The sequence below is a fragment of the Lacerta agilis genome, chromosome Z (genome assembly GCF_009819535.1).
Source record: "Lacerta agilis isolate rLacAgi1 chromosome Z, rLacAgi1.pri, whole genome shotgun sequence".
In the NCBI taxonomy this organism is placed as follows: domain Eukaryota; kingdom Metazoa; phylum Chordata; class Lepidosauria; order Squamata; family Lacertidae; genus Lacerta; species Lacerta agilis.
In genome coordinates, this window is record NC_046331.1 from 14,366,506 (window position 1) to 14,388,301 (window position 21,796).

At 44.6% G+C, this 21,796-nt stretch overlaps 1 protein-coding gene across 20 annotated transcripts in view; it reads left to right on the plus strand.

Moving 5' to 3' along the window:
• The first annotated feature begins 3,907 nt into the window (after nt 1–3,907).
• The window catches only part of FNBP1 (formin binding protein 1), a 113,684-nt gene continuing 95,795 nt past the window's right edge, over nt 3,908–21,796 (plus strand). For 2 of the 20 annotated variants that reach the window (XM_033138312.1, XM_033138309.1), the window contains exon 1: nt 17,202–17,379. In XM_033138312.1, the coding sequence (XP_032994203.1) occupies nt 17,323–17,379 (57 nt within the window). In that variant the 5' untranslated portion in view covers nt 17,202–17,322. Of the gene's footprint in view, nt 4,255–17,199; nt 17,380–21,796 lie in introns of those variants that run through there. The other 18 variants (XM_033138313.1, XM_033138316.1, XM_033138311.1 and 15 more) reach the window with 14 other exon arrangements.

Sequence of the window (21,796 nt, forward strand, 5' to 3'; positions counted from 1 at the left end):
AGGCTTTAGCAGGTGATAAAGCTTCTTATCCCACTCCCTCTTGGCATAAATATTTATCACCATGTTCACAAGTTTATTTTCAAAACACAAGAGCAGGCCATCCCCTTTCCTCTCAAGTAATTTTGCACCCCTAACCTCAAAGGATTAAAACAACAAATGGAGGCCTTTGTTTCTCTTCAACAGCATTCTAGCGTGCCCCCTTTCTTCCTAATCAGTGTTTTCACACTGGTTTTATTTTGAGTTAAAGTTACACAGTTAGGTTTGGCTGGGGCGGGGGTATTATTTGCCGACCCCACCCCACCCCCACAACTTTCCACCCAGAAACTTATCTGGGACATGAAATAATTCCCAGGAGAGGGGGATGATGCATTTCCCCCATTACTAGGAAAGACTACGTTTCAAAAACAACCAATTTTGCCAGTGGACAGAACCTTGTTTTGGCCTTAATCTGCATAGAGCTTAATAAGGCTTAATTTGAAGTGTCTTAAATTTGCTGCAGGGTCCTCCCCCTCCCTCCCCTTCCCCTAGAAATCCCCCTTTCCCTCAAATTACAGATAGGAATTTGGGGGGGGGGAGCATAACAACATTTTACAGTGTTTTATTTTACAAATAAAAAAACTTTTACAAAAAAAATACTGTTTAGGGTATTAACATAAACATGAATAAACCCTCTTCCCATGAACAGTATTTCAGGATTCAGATTGCATTTCTTAAAACACAATCTATTCTACAAAGATTAAGAATTCTCTGTTCAGCATAATGTTCCATCTACCGTCATATATAGTAGTATTTTTTCCCCTTTACCACATTGTTTTCTGTAATCGATATTAAAGGAAATGGCTCAATTAATGAGAGGCCGTGTGGTGTCGTGGTTAGAGTGTGGGACTAGGACAGGGTCAAATCTCCCCTACCACCACTACCATAAAGCTCACTGGGTATATGACTGTGGGGCAGCCACTGCCTCTCAGCTTAATCTACCTCACAGGGTTGTTGTGGGAATAACATGGGAAGACAGAGAACTATGTACCGCCACCTTGAGCTCCTTGGAAGAAAGGTGGGATATAAATAATGATTATAATTGGATCCATGTTTCATGGAAATCAAGGGATTCCCTGGGGGCAGAGCAAGATACAACTTTTCTTCATACAGGGTGAGACTAGTAATCTGTGTATCTCAGTCTTTTCTTCACCGGCAACAGTTCCTTGAGGTCTGTCAGCTGCTCTCTGAGACTATGATTGAAACAGGGACCCTCTGTGCTGAGCCACACCCTGGTCCAGGTCCAGTCATGGGCAGTGGACTGGGACTGGCTATGGGGCATTGGTCTGGGACTGGGTATTGGTCTGGGCATGGGCATGGGTTTTTGACTGGGATTGGGTATGAGTCATTTTGCCTTGCCTCCCCCCCTTCAGGCTGCTGTTCAACAGGCAAAGCTGACTCCTGGTCCATCACACACACAGAAAGTGAGAAAGAAATGCAGTGTTGCCACCCAAAGCAAAGTAGAAATGAGAGGACATCATCAAACGATGCAGTGTATCTGCTGCAATGGACCCTTGTGAGAACAGGATGCTGGACTGAATGAGCCTGTTGGCCTGATTTGGCACCCCTCGGCTTAGCCACAATAGCTGAGAATGGAACAGCCTATTTCTGAATCCCAGTTGTTGGGAACAACAGCACAAGAGGGCACTCAGGTCATGTTTGCAGGATTCCCCTGCCCTACATGGAGATGCCAGAGATTGAACCTGGGAGGGCCTTCTTGGAGTATACCACTGAGTTACAGCCTTCTCCTCACCCCAAAGAAAATAAGATTCCAGTCTTCCTGGTTGTAAATAGCTCAGTACTGTCTTCTCTGACTGGCAGCAGGTCTCGGGTTTCAGGCTGGGAGTTTTACCTGAATATACCAGGGATTCAACCTGGCACATTGCATACAAAGCAGATGCTCTACCCCTGAGCTACTTGCCCTCATCCAAAGCTTATGCCACAATAAATATGCTAGTCTTTAAGGGGCCCATGCAACTTTAATAAAACTGTCTCTGTAAAAGGGGTACCAAAGCTGGTGACCTCCAGATGTTGTTAAACTCCAGCTTCCATCAACCCCTGGAAAACATGGCCAAAGGTCAGGGATGAGGGGAATTGGAAACTGCCCCTAGGAAAGCATGAGTTGAAACAGTAGCTTTCGCAGTGCAATCCCATACATGCATAAGGAGAAGTTAAGTTTCAAATAAAATGAGACTTGCCCCCATGTAAGTAGCTAAAGAACTGCAGCCTAATTAGCATAAACCTATGCTCCTACTTCAAAGTAGGGCCCACTGTGCTCCATAGTTCTTTTATCTACAATCTTGTCGCTGGGTTTGCTTCTTTCCTTCTCCTTCCCAATCCACTTACCCTTTGGTGCCATGTCTGTAAAGATAATAATAACCTGGAGGAGTTTGGTTTTTTTTTAAATGACCCTGATAGCCTTTTTGTCTGAAGAGCAAGATAAAATACCAGTTGGTATTTTGGATTTGCTATATTGGATATGAACTGATGCTATGTGTGAATACTGTTTACCTTTCTATATAAACAATGCTTTCCTACCTACACCTGTTTTACATGAAGCAAGAGAGGTTACAGGAGACACCAACAAACTCAATTCCAGTTTGCTTTCAGATTAAACTCTGAATCACCACAATAATTTATAATGATTTCATCTAACTAATTTTTCCTGATTTTTTTGGGGGGACAGCCAGTGCACAGAGGAGCCCCTCTGTCTGTTATGAAGCTATTATTGTCACTCAGAAGAAACCCAACTACTACTGCTGGGATGCACCTGCTTGCTTGTGTGAACAAAGGTTTCAGAAACTGATATTCTGGGTCTCTATATAAGGAGCAGGCAACAGATAATGAGCAATGTCTTCCACTTGAGGTTGACCACAAATACAAAGTCTGTCTGCGTATGGGACCTTCTTGTAGTGGCTATTCAACACTGCAGTGGGCATCACTTGGAAACACAGCTCAGTAAAGAAGGTGGCATACATGGTTCTCCACCCCCACCCCCCCATTTAATTCCCATGACAACCCTGTAAGGTAGGACAGTTGGATAGGCAGTGACTCACCTAAGGTCACCCAGCAAGTTTCATGGCCAATTTGAACCCTGCTCTCCCAAGTCCTAATCCAAACACTAACCACTTCACCAGACTTCCTGTGAAGCACCTGGAAACCATTTTGCAATGGCTCATGTGTGTAAAATGAGTAGGAGGACTTGGGGGCTGCAGTGTGCACGCCAAATATTATCAAATATAGAAGTATGGGTGGTGGTCTCTGGGTTCCGCCTCCTGTCCGTTTACATGTGCCACAGTGGGCCACATTCCGAAACTGCACCTTCCAATATTTTTCAAGCCAACCCTCCTCACAAGCCTTGAAAATCTGGAACTATACTTGATAATGAGATTACGTTAATATTCTTTACGTGAAGACAAAGTTTATTCATGCTCTTCTTTTTATGACATGGACTTCATCATTTTAACCCAAATGCAACTGGACTCATTCTACGTGCCTATTCTATAGTTTTGTTTTTAATCTTTTCGTTTACATCTGTTGTTATAACTGGGTTTTCCCCCCCCCCTGCTTTCTGTAGGCCTACATTACAAAACGAAATAAGAAAACCTGTACCAAATCTGTACCACAGTTGCATCTCTGCTGCAAAGCCTTAGGATGCTGCACTGAGATTTGAAGAGCTTCACTTGACAGCTTGGCTCAATAAAATAAAAAATAAAATAAAATTCCCCTGGAGCATCAGTTGAGCCCACTCTTGGCGCCTGCGCAATCCCAGCACCAGACTACTGAATCACCCCCCCCCCACTCCTTGCATGCGCCTTACTGCCGGGCGCATGCGCGCTTCCCAGGTGCTGTCAATTCCTCCCCGGGTCTCCTCCCTTTACTACTCTGAGAGCTACTCGCTTGATTTTGCTGCCGCTGCTGCTGCTTTGGCCATTTTGCTCTGGAGGCAGCAATGAGGTGGTAGCAACAATAGCCACGAGAGGAGGCAACCCAGCAAGCAATCAAATCAGGGGCACAAAGCTCTATTATTGTTGCTATATTGTTGTTTTGCAAGCTTATGCTCTTTTTGCAAGCGGTTTGGAGGGGTGCTGGCCTCGCTTTTGGGGTGGCAGGCGAAGGACGAGGGGGTGTGGACCCCCCGGCGTTGAATATCGCATCCAGGGCCGGCCCCCTAGCCCACCCGTCGCTGGAGCCATGAGTTGGGGCACGGAGCTTTGGGTAAGTAGAAGCAGCAGCAAGAGGAAGAAATGGGTTGGTGGTCGTGGAAGAGAGGCATGGATTTTTGCAGTGTGTGGGTGGGGGCTATTTCTACATGGCTGAGCAGCAGCATGTGGGGGAGAGGGATTGCATTATTCCTGAGCTGGGGTGGGGGGCGACGAGCGCGTCACTTCATGCATGTCTCTCACTCACACACACAAAATGCTGGGGGTTTGGATCTGCATGGGAAAACTGCGATAAGATTAGATACAGATAGGCATTCTATTGGAGTGCTAAATCTGCATAGGAAAGCAGTGCAATAAAGTTATGTCTATACTGTATTATATTGGCGATTTAAGTCTTCGTAGAAAATGGTGTGAGAAAGTTAACTCCTTTAAAAAAAGCCAACCTCCAGGTTTCGGCTAATATTCGACCTCCTAAGAGTAGACCCATTGGAAATAAGGGGTATACTGTAGTTAGTTTGGGTCTATTCATTTGAGTGGGTATACTCTTGAGTAGGGTTTATTGGAATGCAAAAGCCGGTCTTTCTATGGGTGGAAGCTAAGTAAGTCTTACATAGAGTAGACCCGTTGGAAATCAGTGGACTTAAAGTAGTGGTGGAGATTGGGTACAACCCCCTAATAACTACAAGGTTGGTTCTGCGCAGAGCAGACCCACTTGAAATCAGTGTGCTTAAATTAGTCATGCTCGTTTTATTTCAAGGGGTCTACTCTTGAGGAGGGCTATCACTGGATACAGATCCTACGCAGTAACACAACACAGCGGGTACCAGCAGTTTGTGTACACACACACACACACACACACAATATTAAGGCCAGTTACCCTAAGCTTTTACCATAAATGTCCCTGAGTGGGGCTGCAAAGGTTAAAATCACAATACTGAAAAACGATTTGCAAGCAGAGGACCAGGGGAAGTATTTAAAACAAACACTAAAATACATTGATTGCAGTGAGTCTACTCTGAGTAAGCCCTTAGATCTCGACAGTAGTTATCTCTACTCGCCTCTCTACACGCCTTATTTCTCTGCCGCCTGAAAATAACGGTTCTCCTCCTCGTGTTCCCTCCTCTGCAATGTAGTGTTTACCAGCTCCCCCTTTCTTTCTTTTTTACAAAAAAACCCCAGATGTTTCCACAGTTGAGAAAGGGGAGGGGGAAGAGATAGCCAGCGAATGAGTATGTGCACACATGTCCGTATTAATTACATGCATAATTAATAATTGCCCTCTGGAATTTCATAATGAATACTGTCGTTAAAAGAACCCAAGTGCTGCATCAAACTATTCAGAGTAGACCCATTGGAATGTAAGGACTTGAGTTGGTCCTATCACAAGAGATTTCAATAGGTCTACTCAGTGTAGGACTAACATTGGGTGCAAACCCCTCCTCCTTCTCCCCTCCCCCCCTCAAAAATATTGCAGCGTTGGTGAAGGTTTGGGAGAGGAGCAAGTGACGTTTCCTATTTAAAAAATAATCATTTGTATTTCTCAACTTCAGGAAGGAAATCTGTGTCATTGCTGTGTTCACCCCCAAGACTGCAATGGAGAGAGGAGAAGGGGGGGGGGAGGGAAGAGGAGGTGTGTTTTGTGTCCATGATAAAAAACAGTTCCCTGGGAGAGGAGTCCTGGTGGTCTCAGCAAAGAGAAGGAAATAATGCATTTCTTTTTAAAGGATTTAAGGCTGGGGGAACAAGGTCAGATATTGGGGTCTTCCTTTCTGATGTGTTTTGCCTTTCTGTTGCAAGGGTTTAGGATAGCTAAGTTGGTTAGAGAGCAAGAAAGGCAGGCAGTGGCTTTCATATACAAAAGGATCCAGCTTCAAGTACCCTTACAAGAGAGAAAACAGGCTGTGAGGAAACTGGTTTGGAATGGGAAGATCAGACTTGCAGGTTTCTATTTACCTGGTTTCTTGGGACTTGGCAGTTGATCTTGGGAAGTTAGGTTCCACCCTTTCTTCCTCTCACCCTAGAATCCAAGATTTGTAGAGTTGGAAGGAACCCCAGGGGTCATCTAGGCCAACCCCCTGCAATGCGTAAGCAGCAAAACGTCTCTACCCCTAAACAGCCTCTTCACCACTAACACTGCCACCCCAGTGCCTTTTATCTGCCCTACAATGGGGGTGGAGAGACCCACTGGCCATGGGGCTAACTTGAGGCAGTCACAGCAATTTCTTACATTGGTCTACCTTGCAAGGTGATTGTGAGGATAGAATGGGGGGGGGGTCAGGTCCCACTTTGGGGCTTCCCATTGGGTGCATCTGCTTGGCCACTGAGAACAGGATTTTGGGCTAGGTGGGCCATTGACCTGACCCAGCTGGCTGTTCTTACGTTTTACTTCCACTGATGGAGGCAGCAGCTACTTAACAGCTGGTGGGAATCGCAAGCTGGAATTGCTGCTGTTGCACTTGGGTCCTGCTTGCGGACTTCTTCCCACTGGGGCATCTGGTTGGCCACTGTTAAGAACAGGAGGCTGGACCAGACAGGGCTTTTGGGGCCTGGTACAGCAGCTGGGCTCTTCCTAAGTTCACTGCGATGGGTTCTTTGAAGGAAAACAGGGGCGTAAATAAAAAAATAAATAAAAATAAGGTGAAAATTGGAGGTTGCGTCCAGCGCAGAGTCAACCCATTGAAACGGATGGATGTGATGAATTTAGGATTGTAAGTGTCAGTGGGTCTCCTCTGAGTAGAACCTGGATGAATTAAACCCAGGATTTTTTATTTTATTTTTAAAAAAAATGCTTAGACATGCCTGCCTTCGAAGATTCTGCTGTGGGTGGGTGTGGCTGTGCGCACATGGACGCATGTGTGTTGGGTGTGCCCTGTGGCTACATTCTGAGACCATTGCAAGCCTTTGTGTGAATTAAGGCTCAGTTTGCATTATCAGAATAACAAGTAGCCTTAGAATCATAGAGTTGGAAGGGACTCATATGGTCATCTAGTCCAACCTCCTGCAATGCAGGAATAACGGCTATTAGTAGCCTTATCAGAAAAATTCATTGAGGATTCATTGACACCCATGACAAATATTTTTAAGACCCACTGCTGTTCTTGTGATTTGTTTTAAACTGCTTCTTAATTTTATATTTTGTAGCAGCATGCCCTGGGAGTGTATGGGGAAGATAAAAATTTGAAAATAATATTAATACCCCCTTTTTAAAGCCATCTAAGCCAATGGGCCATTGCAGCATTTTGTGGCAGTGAGTTCCATCAGTTAACATTCCAATTTAAAAAAAAAAATGTGTTGGTGGTGGGGGTGGAGGAATGCAATTTGTCCTGACTCGCCCACCTTTCAGCTTCACTGTATGACCCTGTTATGTTCTGATATTGTGCAAAGGGGGGGGGGGAGGTTCTCTCTAACCACTTCTTCCAACACTCTGCAAACCTGGACTCCTGCCCTTGGGAATCTGCTTGCAGTGCCCCCCACGCTGGCTGCTATCTTTGCAGTACTCCCTATGGCCTATAGCTGACCACAATAAGCTAGATCAATTGCAGGGTTTGTGTTACCTATAGCCCAGGTATGCTTCCTCAGTATGGATCTTTAACAAGCCATGCTTGAGCTTATCTTGGTTTTTGGAAGACCTGGAAGGTAGGTCCCTTAGAGCAGTGTTCTAAAAATAATAATGATGAAGAGTTTTGCACCAGGGATGGGGATGCTCAATCTCAGGGCGTACCGCGCCCCCCTGGACCTCTCTGTCTGGCCCTCATAACTTTCTCCGAGCCACAGCCCATACCATTTCACCCTCCTTCATTTTATTTTGCCCTTGAACTCTGTCATTGTCTCTTGCTTGCTTGCTTGGATGGCGGTACGTGTCAGAATGAAGGCTGCTATAGAAAGGTGAAATTCACATCCATTGCTCTGCTTTCTTTGGCCTTGGAATCCACCCACCAACACGTGGCCCCTGGATGGTTGCCCTGAGAAGAAAATGCGGCCCTTGGTCTGACACATGTTTACTACCCTTGTTTTTGTTTGCTTTTTACACACTGGAAGAACACGGATGTATGAGCTGAGCATTGTGGGGAATGGCAGAGCAGAACTGTATTAGAGCTTCCTCTTTTGACAAGCAGGTTGGGATTTGTGGATAAACCAAATAGCTTAATGATAGGTGTTTTAGCTGCGGAGAGCTGGCCAAAGGGAATTTGAGCTGGAGGCCAAGGGTGGCATGGCATTAGTGGGCCTTGTGGCTTGCGAGACGCAGCAGGATTTCGGAGTTGTGGACGAGCGCCATAATTGCTCCTGAGGCAAAAATGCATTTTACTGAAGAACTCTGGAAATTGGTCACGGTATCCCTGCATCCTTAACAGCCATGCAGTTTCAGGGCCGGTCCAAGGCATTTTGCTGCTTGAGGCAGATCCGAAAATGGTGCTCACTACTGCTGTCACAAGCAACTGGAGGCATCCCAGGGAAGCCTCGGCGCACTGAAACTATCAGGGGAGAAAAACGGCCAGAGAGGAACAAGGGGCGGCGGCAGAGGAACTGTCCTGGGGTGGCGGCGGTGGCTCCTATCAGCAGCCAAAGGAGAAATGAAGGCACGTGAAGATGCCCTTCTCTTTCAGATATGCCGCCCCTCTCAGCTGTCCCCAGCCTGCTGCCTGAGGCAAGTGCCTCAGTGAAGCTAATGGGTGGGTCGGCCCTGAGTAGTTTGGTCTACAGGTTGATTTGGCGTGTTGCTGCAGGAGAGATGATAGGCTTCATTTTCCAGGTGAAACAGCTAATTACAAACTTGTCTGTCTCTTTGGAAATCTCTGTGTATTATTCTATACACATGGATGATGCTATGTCTGGCTGTCATTATTGGCTGTTGGATTGCACTGGACAATCTGGGTCAGGGGATGCAGCTTTTTCTAACAATGTCCCTAGAAGGCAGGACAGACACTTAAACTCTTGGGATGGACTATGGCTCAGTAGGAGAGCATCTGCTTTGTGTGCAGAAGCTGCCAGGCTCATACCCAGTGGCATCTCTAGGTGATGTTGGGAACGTTCCCTGCATGCAGTCCTCAAGAGCTGCTGCCAGTCAGTGTGGACAATACTGAGCTAGACAGCTTCCTACATTTTGGCTCATTTAGAATTTTAATGACAGCCTAGCATAGGACAGCTTCCTATGTTCCTAAACCAGTTTAGGGAATTGCAGCCCTCCATGAAACTGTCGGGATCTCAGGTTGTGAATTCTTGATGCAGAACAGTTCTGAAGCTTTGGACAGGCTGGTTCAGCATCAGCAGAGGGCCTGAGCACCTTATGCCTACTACAGAAAAGCTTCAGGCAATATAGGAACAACATCCCTTTCCATGTATCGAGCAAGGCTTTCGCTTTGAGGAATACCCAACATTTGGCAAGAGTCTGTTCTAGTAAAGCTGAGGCAGGGTGGTGGGGCGGAGGAGAAGGATGATTGACATGTGCAGGCAGGATTTTGCAAAGCGGGGAGAGGTAAAATAAGCAGCTGTTTGCAAGTGAAAACAAATCTGAGGTGTTTTGTCCTAATTGAGTAGACTTGATAAGCACAATATGGTAGGAGCAGCTGGGAGCTACATATGCCTTGCAGGCAGTGCGTGTTGACTGAGGTACTTATAATGAGAGAATTGTTAAGAGTTGGAAGAGACCACAAGGGTCATCTAGTCCAGCCCTCTGCAATGCTGGAATCTTTTGCCCAGTGTGTGGCTTAAACCCATGACCCTGAGATTAAGGGCCTCATGCTGTACTGACTGATCAATGTAGGACCTCTGCATAATAATTTCAACCTGTACGTTGTTGGGGTTTTTTTAAGTTTCTAGTCCTCAAGGCTGTGGTACTTCTTCTGCAGGGGAATTTCAACTTGTGCTTTTTCTTAAAATAAGTTTTTAGTCCTGAGGCTTTGAACACACAATGGGTATTCCAAACAGTCAGGAATGAAGTAAAAGGGCATCTTGTATGTTTGCCTCCTTGTTTGTACTGAGAATGTAAAAGGCCTTGGGCATGCTCAAAGGTGATAGTTTCAAAAAAGGTTTGTTTGTTTATTCACTTAGTAATATTTATATCCCACCCTTCATTGAAAAAGATTTCGAGGTGGATCACATTCTGATAAAACAATATAAATGGACATGGTTTATACTCTCAAAACATTTTAAGAGTTGCCACGTTCACAAAAACATGTTTGCCGTAAGGCTGGTAGCACTGAAATCTGTTCTGATGTAGAGCGCTTTGTTCAATCCTTAATGTAAGATGGATCTCAATATTTGCAAAAGATGCTCAGCTTGCCAAAAAGGAAGTCAAGCATGAGAAACGTGTCTCCTAAAGGTGCTGTTTTTCGTTGCTGCAAAACTGTGACATCATTCTCAATGTCCTGCTTTACTACGGAACCTCTCCTCATCCATCGAGATGCTTTTCAACGGTTTGCTGGGGCTTCCTGAGATTAGCATTTCCCTCATTTAGGTGTAGCCAGGAGGTAACGCCTGCTGCTGCTGCTGCAACAACAGATAAATCCAATATCGTGGAGGTAAACGTTTTGCAGAAAATGATAATCAGGAAGAGAGGCTCAGAGTGCAAGACTTTCTGCTCTCCCCATTTCCTCTTGTGGTGTGCTGGCAATTTACATAGCCAAGCTGAATGCTTAATTCAGCCCAATTCATGCATTTTATGTTCTATATGCTTATGGCTGCAGAGCGCTACAAAGCATATGAATTTAGAGTTGCCAGTCTACCTGGTATTTTACCAGCCCAGTCAGTAAAAGTGTGTTCTTCTGGTTGGTAACCAACATTAGAGGGGATGGTTCTGAAAAGCCCATTCATTCCAGATTCTGCCAAGACTTTCAAGATTCTGCACTGGCTCTAGTTATTAACTCCCCAACCCTGGGACCCTGGCCCCACCTCCTAGATGCCACCCAAGCACCACACCCCCCATCACCTGAGAGCAGGGTGGATAAAAATAAATGATTATATATATATATTCAAAAAAATCAGGGGGGGGGGTTATTTAAGTCGGGATTTTTAAATTTAAATTGGATTTTTAAAATAAAATGCTTTTGGAGGAAAAAAAATATTTCTAATGACAGTTTTCTATTTAAGTTACATTATAGTCCAAAGGTTATTCATCAGGAAATAAGGATTTGTTTTAAGTTTTTCATGTGTGCTGAAACTCAGTATAAGTTTTTCTTTAAAAAAAAGTTTAACCACATCAGTTAACAAACATGGATACATGTGCTATAATGTCATTGTTTTAGTTAAATAAATTGTTTAAATTGCTATTAAGGAAATGATTATTTTTCTCCTTCCAATAAAGTTAACTTATTAAACCTCACAATAATTTCATAATTATCTGTCTATGTATTTCTAATAGTATAACCAAATCAGTAATTTTTGACATAACTGTAAAAACTACTCTGAAAATTTATTATTCCAAAAATTAAACCTTCATCTGGTTGCAAATACTAATATTATACCAGCAGGAATGTCTTTCTGTAAAAAAAATTATTTACATCAAGTCTTACTGACTAGTGATTTAAATCATGATTTAAATCGATTTGATTTAAATCAATCCACCCTGCCTGAGAAGTTCTTCTAGGTGTTGCCCCTGCATTGTGAGCACCTGTTCTGGGTCCATCCATATCAGGCTTCAGCACAGGGTGTCTCTGTAGGAGAGAGCTTTGGAAATAGATATACCAACCATCACAGACCCTACAATGGGCAGGTAAGGCCTTGGTGGTTGGCACTGAGCTACCACAGGGCCTTTTCAGTGGTGGCTCCCCAGTAGTGGAATGCCCTCTCTAGTGAGGTGCACCTGTCTCCATAATTACTAACTTTCAGGATGGATTTAAAAACATTCTTGGTTACCCAGGCATTTAGTGGCTGAGGAATACTTATCCCTGGCCGCCTTGAGAATACCACCCATTTACCTTGGCTGGAAGGATGTTTTTTATTTACTGTAATTGCGGTTATAATGTTTTTAGCTGTGACTCCCTTCACAAAGCTACAATTCTCAGAGTCCCCTGGGAAGAGGAATTTACTGCTAAACCACTCTGGGAACTATAGCTCTGGGAAGGGAGTAGGCATCTCTTGTTCAGCACCCTCAACAAACTACAGCTCCCAGGATTCTCTGAGGGAAGCCATGACTGCTTCAAATGGTATGGTACTGCTTTAAATGTAAACAGCTATGATTTCCCCTAAAGAATCCTGGGAGCTGTAGTTTAAAGCTGCTGAGGGGTGTTAAGAGACCCTGGTATTAATCTCACAGAATCACAATTCCTAGAGTTCCCTGGGAAGAGAGATTGATTGTTAAGCCACTCTGGGAACTGTAGCTCTTGGAGGGGTAAAGGGGTCTCCTGACAATTCTCAGCACCCTTAGCAAACTACACTTACATATATATAAGTGTGTGTGTGTGTGTGTGTGTGCGCGCACACACACACACACACACAGAGGTGAAACTCGAAAAATTAGAATATCGTGGAGAAGTTCATTTATTTCAGTAATTTAACTTAAAAGGTGGAACTAACATACGAGATAGACTCATGACATGCAAAGCGAGATGTGTCAAGCCTTTATTTGTTATAATTGTGATGATTATGGCGTACAGCTGATGAAAACCCCAAATTCACAATCTCAGAAAATTAGAATATTGTGAAAAGGTGCAGTACTCAATCCATAACATCTGCAAAGGGTTCCTGAGACTTTAAATGGTCTCTCAGTCTGGTTCAGTAGGAATCACAATCATGGGAAAGGCTGCTGACCTGACAGCTGTGCAGAAAACCATCTTTGAGACCCTCCATAAGGAGGGAAAGCCTCAAAAGGTAATTGCAGAAGAAGTTGGATGTTCCTAAAGTGCTGTATCAAAGCACATTAATGGAAAGTTATGCAGAAGGGGAAAGTGTGGAAGAAAAAGGTGCACAAGCAGCAGGGATGACCACAGCCTGGAGAGGATTGTCAGGAAAAGACCATTCAAACGTGTTGGGGACTTTCACAAGGAGTGGACTGAGGCTGGAGTTAGTGCATCAAGAGCCACCACACACAGACGGATCCTGGAGATGGGCTTCAAATGTTGTATTCCTCTTGTCAAGCCACTCCTGATCAAGAAACAATGTCAGAAGCGTCTTACCTGGGCTAAAGAAAAAAAGAACTGGTCTGTTGCTCAGTGGTCCCAAATCCTCTTCTCTGATGAGAGCAACTTTTGCATCTCATTTGGAAACCAAGGACCCAGAATCTGGAGGAAGAATGGGGAGGCGCACAATGCCAGATGCTTGAAGTCCAGTGTGAAGTTTCCATAGTCTGTGTTGATTTGGGGAGCCATGTCATCTGCTGGTGTTGGTCCACTGTGCTTCATTAAATACAGGGTCAACGCAGCTGTCTACCATGAGATTTTTGAGCACTTCATGCCTCCTTCTGCAGACGAGCTTTGTGGGGATGCTGACTTCATTTTCCAGCAGGACTTGGCACCTGCCCACACTGCCAAAAGTACCAAAACCTGGTTCAATGCCCATGGGATTACAGTGCTTGATTGGCCAGCAAACTCGCCTGACCTGAACCCCATAGAGAATCTATGGGGCATTGCCAAGAGAAAGATGAGAGGCATGAGACCGAATAATGCAGAAGAGCTGAAGGCTGCTATTGAAGCATCCTGGTCTTCCATAACACCTCAGCAGGGCCACAGGCTGATAGCATCCATGCCACGCTGCATTGAGGCAGTAATGGATGCAAAAGGGGCCCAAACCAAGTACTGAGTACATATGCATGCTTCTACTTTTCAGAGGTCCAATATTGTTCTATTTGCAATCCTTGTTTTGTTGATTTCATTTAATATTCTAATTATCTGAGATTGTGAATTTGGGGTTCTCATCAGCTGTACGCCATAATCATCACAATTATAACAAATAAAGGCTTGACATATCTCGCTTTGCATGTCATGAGTCTATCTCATATATTAGTTTCATCTTTTAAGTTGAATTACTGAAATATGAACTTTTCCACGATATTCTAATTTTTTGAGTTATATATACCCTGTTTCTCCTAAAATAAGACATAGCCATAAAATAAGCCATAGCAGGATTTCTATGCATTTGCGAAATATAAGCCGTTCCCCAAAAATAAGCCATACCCCAAAAATAAGCCATAGTGATGTGGTACCTCCCATTAAAACAGCCTGGTAAGGGGTGGCTATGCAGCGTACTGATGCGACACGGTTAAAATAAGACATCCCCTGAAAATAAGCCACACTGTGTTTTGTTGAGCAAAAAAAAATATAAGACGGTGTCTTATTTTAGGAGAAACACGGTATATATATATATATGAGAAGCCGTGTCAGTTTAAAGTGGCATCATAGTGTTTTTAAATGTATGGTGTGATAGTGGCTGATGTTTTCATTTCCAAAATGGCAGCACTCCCCTCTCCAATTTTAGCAACAGTTTCATTGCTAACAGCTTCATACTTGGGGAGCAAAGCATGCTTCAACCACCCATTAGTGGACCATTTGCTTTTTGTGTGCTGCGGGTGGCATAGCACCCTCTGGTAGTAGCTTGTGCTTTATATAGCACTCCTCCTAATCTAAATTCATAACAGCGAGCATGACAGATTGTGTGTGGATAGACTTTGCTCAGGGTTCATGCGATGCAATGTCACATTCTGTCGTTGTGTAGCTGGCTTTGGAGCAGGCGGGGGGGGGACACATAGAAACATAAAGGTAAAGGGACCCCTTACCATTAGGTCCAGTCGTGTCCGACTCTGGGGTTGCGGCGCTCATCTCGCGTTACTGGCCGAGGGAGCAGGCGTACAGGTTCCGGGTCATGTGGCCAGCATGACAAAGCCGCTTCTGGTGAACCAGAGCAGTGCACGGGAACGCCATTTACCTTCCCACCAGAATGGTACCTATTTATCTACTTGCACTTTGATGTGCTTTTGAACTGCTAGGTGGGCAGGAGCTGGGACCGAGCAACGGGAGCTCACCCCGTCACGGGGATTCAAACCGCCAACCTTCCGATCAGCAAGCCCTAGGCTCGAACCGCCGACCTTCCGATCAGCAAGCCCACAGCGCCACCCGCGTCCTCCATAGAAACATAGAATCCTAGAATGGTAGAGCTGGAGAGGACCATGAGTGTCATCTAGTCCATCCCCTTGCAACGCAGAAATCTTTTTGCCCAGCGTGGAGCTTGAACCCATGACCCTGAAATTAAGAGTCATGCTCTACCGACTGAGCTATCCCATCTGAATCAAAACGATGGACTGAGCCAAAACTTGTTCCCACGGTTCCCCATAGGTTCAGAAGCATGATCACACCTGGGAAGCTCCAGATGCCAACACCACTGCAGTCCGGCGGTGATGAAAACTGATGTGTGGATAATTCCAGTTATGGCCATGGTGGTGGGGCTGATGTAGTCCAAAACATCTGGAGGGCACCAGGTTGGAGAAGCCTAAGGGCCTGCCCATTGAGCCCCCTCTGAAGGCTTCAAGAGAAACTTGTTTTTAGAATAGATTTTCAGTGTAAAAACCACAAAATCTGTTAGCCAAAACTCTGGAAATCCAAGAACCTGACATACATTCAGGAATGGTTAGGGGAGAAATATTAGACAGAATAGAAATGGAAAGTTTGACATTATATCTGTGCTTTTAAAGCTGGGTATAGACTATCTTCTCGGTAAATAGATGGTATTCAACAGTAAATCAAATATCAGAATGCATCTGGTAAAAAAAAAAAAAGGCTTGTTGGTCATTTGTTTTGCCAAAGGAATTACATATCTTCTCTCTTCCGCTCAAAAGTCCCTTGTCCTGGCTGCCCCCGGCCAGCAAAGATCTGTAACTCAAAGCTCCAGTTTTTATTTTGGGGTCAGATCGGTATATAAGGCAAGTGACAGGTTTGCAGGAATCTGCGGGTGCATGAGGAAGTTGTAGTTAAATGTGAGCTAAGGCGTTGAATCAACAAGTGACCCCACCTACCCACCCCTCCGGGTGGACATAGCATTTAATATGGCAAACTGCTGGATTCCCTACACTGGGCAGTCAAAAGAGTGGTCCTTTTAGTGAGCTGGCAGGGTGAGAACTGAGTGCCCCAGCACTGGGGTTTTCCTGTTGTAAGGGACAGGTGGGGTAAGACCAGACTCCGCATCACATGTGCTCTTGGTACTGCTGGAACGGGCATATCTGAGGGTGCATCAGAGGGAGATCCTAACTATTTGCCTGCTCTCACTCGAGACACCACTGGGATCCTTCCCTGGAACAGACATCTCTTGAGGTTTGGTAGATCCTCCTGATCCAGTTCCCCCAGTGCTGGCCCTAATTATAAAGGTCAGAATTACTCACCTTCAGCAAAGCTAAACCTCCAGTGTCTCTCTCTCTCTGCATGAGTCACTGTCCTGGGGACTTTTCCCGATTGGAAGCAGGGAAGGCCAGATCCCTGATTTGTGGAGAGATGCAACAGGCAGCCTAACTTGACGGCAGTTGATAATCCTACTGCCACCGGGACAATGGAATCAGTCCGTTACATCCTACCTGAAGCCACAACATACCAGAGCTACTCATTGCCACAAGGCTGATAAACCTGACAAGGCCAGAAAATAAGCTCATAGAAGCCTTTACATTTTAAACGAATTTCTTACATTCTCTGCCCACTTCCGGTTGTCTGACAGTGCCTTCAGTGTGCTCCTACAAGCAGTTTTGAGAATTAACGGTGTTGAATCAGCAATGATAAATGCTTGACAGTAGGCAGGGTGGTTTTTTCCACTGCACCATTCATTTCCTCTTTGACACCTTACTGATATTTGTTGGTGACATTACAGGTTTCGTAGTGAATAAGACATTCTTCACATGCATGGCCTTAAACACTGAAACGTGTTTAAATTCAGCTCGGTGTGGCCATGGTGCACTGCACCTGTCTTGCAGCAACAGTCGTTGGCTTTTTGGCATGTCTTGACCTTGACGCTAGCAGTGGAAGCAGAGGCACCTGCTAAGTGTCCGGTTCTTGGCAGCTATCATCAGTTGAAACTGCGTCTTTGCCTACTTGCTTCTCTTCTCTGAACGGATCAGCGAGGCAAGATCCTCCCTGAAGTGACGCGTGGAATCGGGTTCAGATCCTGCACCTGTTTTGCCTTTGTTTCTGCAACACCTTTTAAGAGTTCTGGTCAAATGTCGTTCTGTTTCCTGAGCTGTCGTTGGATATTACCAACGTGGATCTTTAAAAAGGTAAACGAGTCCTTTCCTCGTTTGTGGCTGTGTCAGGGCGGAACCCTCAGGTAACAGTGCAGTCATTGAATCACAGGATTTCCACGAGGATCATCTAGTCCAACCCCCTGCAATGCGGGACTCTCTCGCCTGTGTCTAGTCATCTGGCTGCCCGTCTTCAAGCAGAGTGCCAGCTGAGGATGATAGGAATCATGTTTATTTAGTTATTTTAAATATTTATATGCTGCTTTTCTGCCATCTGGGTCTCCAAATACAAATATAAACTAAAACCATCAAAGTAGCAATCATTGGTGCAAACTGGTGCCTCCAGGAATCAAAACAGTTTTAAAACCCCGGAGGCTGAAACTCAACAGGGACAGTGCCTGTCTGACTTCTAGTGGGAGGGAGTTCCATAGTATTGTGGCTATTTCACTGAAGGGGTGACTCCTTGTGCTTCTGGTTCATGATGGGAGGGGGCTTGCTAATAATTAGGAATGGAAGAATTGTCAAATTTGGTTTGGTTCCATTTTCCCAGTCTTAAATTCAGTTATTCACACTTTGCAGCAATTTGTTTATTTGTTTTAAATTATCATGAAAATTCATCAGTATTTTGGCGTGGGTGTCTCCTAATGAAAACATTTTTAGATGCTGTGTGGACTAATGTGCCCATTTTTTAGCCAACTTCCCTAATATAGTTCATTTTTAACTGTTATTTTCACTAATAACTTTATTTTTATGCACACTTTTCCCCAATACAGTGGTACCTCGGGTTAAGAACTTACTTCGTTCAGGAGGTCCGTTCTTAACCTGAAACTGTTCTTAACCTAAGGTACCACTTTATCTAATGGGGCCTCCCGCTGCCGCCGCCCCGCTACTGCGCGATTTCTGTTCTCATCCTGAAGCAAAGTTCTTAACCCGAGGTACTATTTCTGGGTTAGCGGAGTCTGTAACCCGAAGTGTCTGTAACCCGAGGTACCACTGTATATGCATTTCTGTAAACATTGGTTAGAGAACCTCATTGCAAAATTTGTAATGCAAATTTCAAAAGATGTCTTTGTTTCAGTTATAAAGTTCTGGAAAGTGCAAATTTGAAAAGATACGCCTGTATAGGGAAGGCACCTGCTTGATGTCAAGAGACAGGGAGTTCCAAAGTGTAGTTGCTACTAGAAGATTGATTGATAAATGTGGAATGAATATTATTAATGTGGCATCTATAACTGTGCGAATTCTGCATATTGGTGTAGTGGGGTGTGTGGGGTGTGTGTGTGTGGTAAGGTGGTCTCACATTAAGATTTTTTAAAGTCAGCATTTTAGTGTTCTGATATATTCATTTCATGTATGCAATTTTTGCATTATGTACGTTTTTGCAAGCAGATTTCCTTTATGGCGTGCATGGCCTAGGGTGGGTCCTGAGGGCCACACACAGACCTGAGGTTCCAACTCGCGGTGTAGAAAATACTGAGCTAGATAGACCAATGGTCTGACCTCACAAGTTATTCCCAAAGCTTAATTTTACCACCTCGGTGGTCTTAGAAGCTTCTGGAAATTGTAATCCTGAATTTGTATTACAATTATTTTATCCTGCTTCTGAAACGGGTACCGATTTCTGTAGTAACGAGATGACGCTATTGTTACTGGCTCATTTTAAGTGTGGCCTGGTAACTTTATTGAGTCAAAAACCTCCTGCAGGCCTCTCAAGCTTTGACATATTCAAATCTCCAGAAGTGTCCTCCACTCTTAGCTCACTGTGGGGAACTGAGGGAGGCAGGAAGTGGTGGCTACCAGAACCCTCTTTTCATGTTTTTTGTATGCAAGGGTGTTCTCAAGAAAGGAAGCTGTTGCTGTTGTTGCCACTGCTGTCTTTTTCCATCACATCCCTCCAATTTCTGATGCTCAGGTACGAGAGATGCTGCACTTGAAGTCAAAACACTGCAACCCATAGAACAACAACAACAAAAATAGCTGAGAAACAAAAAACCATAAGAATTCCTCCTGAAAGGGGAAATTCTTTGCCAAGCGTCTTCTTTTTTCGAGGGGGGGAGGGCAGAGGAGGCAGTCTACTAGCTAAGAGAGGTGTATAGGTGTTGCATGGCAGCCGGGCAGAGTGGCAGGATGTTTGTCAGAGCAGCATGTGGCACTCTGAGGGAGTTTCCCCTCCACGTGGTTGAATGTCTCTCTGCTCTGTACAAGGGCCGAACTAGGAGAGCCAAACCCTCTCTCCTCAAATTTATGTGTTCTTTTTGTTCAGTTTGCTCAGTTGAATGTTATCCAGACTTTTCTCTCTGGCCTGCGTTGCTTGAGTGACTTCTCTGACATGCATATGCCTGGCAACTCCCTGCTTGCTTCTTACCTCTGGCCGTGCCCACCAGTGGCATATGCCAAGGGCAGACTTTGTTAATATGACACCCTGAGCAAGGACAAAATTTGGCACCCCCTGAAATATTTCTTAATTTCAGGCCCTCTCACCTCCCATTCTGCGCATGCTCAAGTGTCCAAGTTGCAGCAACTCAAATCACCCATCTGATTGAGGCCTAACCTTGAGTATGTGTCTGTATAAAAATAGGCATTATTATTATTATTATTATTATTATTATTATTATTTTATTACATGCTCCCTTGGTTCAGCGCCATACACAGGGGAACCACCTACAGTGCCCTAATTCCAGCACTGCATGCGTTCCCTCAATCCAGGATGTTGTTCATGAGGGGAAAAACTCCCAAACCTTGTGTTATTTATTAATTAGGTTACCCAAAGGTAAATGGGCAACAGGTTTTATGTATAATATCTAAGTCACTGCTTAAGAGATTTTTGAGATGTTAAGTGGTCTATATATGCTTTAGAATTTGATACATACAAACCCCCCACACAAAAATAACCTAGTCATAGAATCATATAACTCTAGAGTTGGAAAGGAGGTGAAAGTTTAAGAATCCCTGACAGGAAAAAGAGGGGGGGGGGACTTCTTTCTCCTGCCCCCCCCCAGCTGTTTTATGTGTATTGAAAATTGCTTTGCAATGTCTCATGGGAAGTGATTTCATGAATGAAATCAGTAACATGAATGAAATCTTGGGTTAATAGCCCTTGGCTGAGCCTCTGGGCCACCAGCTTCTCTAGCCAGTAATAATCCCTAAGAAATTCCCTGTGGATTAGTCTTGATGTGTTTAAATTACAGTTCTCACATTGATAGGAGCTCAGTTGTTTGGGGGGTGGGGGCGGTGCATGCGCGCGTTGAAGCAGGCTTATTTGGTGTCTGGTTTTTGTCTTGCAAACTTCTTGCAAACGTGCTTCCTGCATGTAGAAGACTGGTTCAGGAGGGAGGGTGCAATGGACATTCCTCTCATTCCCATTTTCTGCATGCAGGGATTTGAATGTGTGGAGAATCATTCGAAGATGGGATTCCCACAAACCGAAGTGGGTACAGTCTAGGAAGGACTCTAGCATAAAAGTCATCTCTTAACCCATTTCTAAATATTGTTGTTGATAGAGTAGAATGCATTTTCCTTTTGAATCGGGGCCTCTTAGATTTGGTGGGGTTTGATGAAAGGCGTGTAGGGCCTATTTAGACTATGAGTCTAAATTGCTTGCAACAATGGCTATGTTCTTCTTCCACTGTCTGAGGCAGTATGGTAAGTGGGGAGAGTGTTGCTGTTGAACTCATATCCTGCTTGCTCTGACCTGCAGGGATCTTCTTAGCCATGGTAGCTAAGAATGGAACTTCCATCCTCAAAATGCGGTCTATTTCTTAATACTGAGCAACAACTATTGCACTCATGTCCTACTTGAGAGTTTCCCATTGGGACATCTCATTGGCCACTGTGAGAACAGGATGCTGGACTAGATGGGCTCCCTTTGGCCTGATCCAGCAACCAGACTCTTCTCATGTTCTTTATTGCCCTGATTTGAAGGGTTTTGAGACGTTGCAAGAATGGTCTGCATAAGCTGTGTTTTTGTTTTAGGTGGACATGTTTTCTTTTGCCTCAAGTGCAGTAGGAGGAAATGGTTTCTCTCCCCAGAACTGTGTTGGCACTGTAGATCTCCTGTTCTACTTTGAAAACTGTAGGCTACAATCCATTTAGTTTGCCTACACTGCAGGGGTGGCTGGTGAACCTCAGGACTGGCTGATTAAATATATAATTTAATAATATGAATGAATCAGACTGAAGGCCTATTAATCCAGTGACGAACCAGATGCCTCCTTGGAAAACCACAAGAAAGTGGATATGTAAGCAAGTACAGTGGTACCTCTGGTTACAAACTTAATTCATTCCGGAGGTCCGTTCTTAACCTGAAACCGTTCTTAACCTGAGGTACCACTTTAGCTAATGGGGCTTCCTGCTGCCACCGCACCACCATCACATGATTTCTGTTCTCATCCAGGGGCAAAGTTCTTAACCCAAGGTACTACTTCCAGGTTAGCGGAGCCTGTAATCCGAGGTG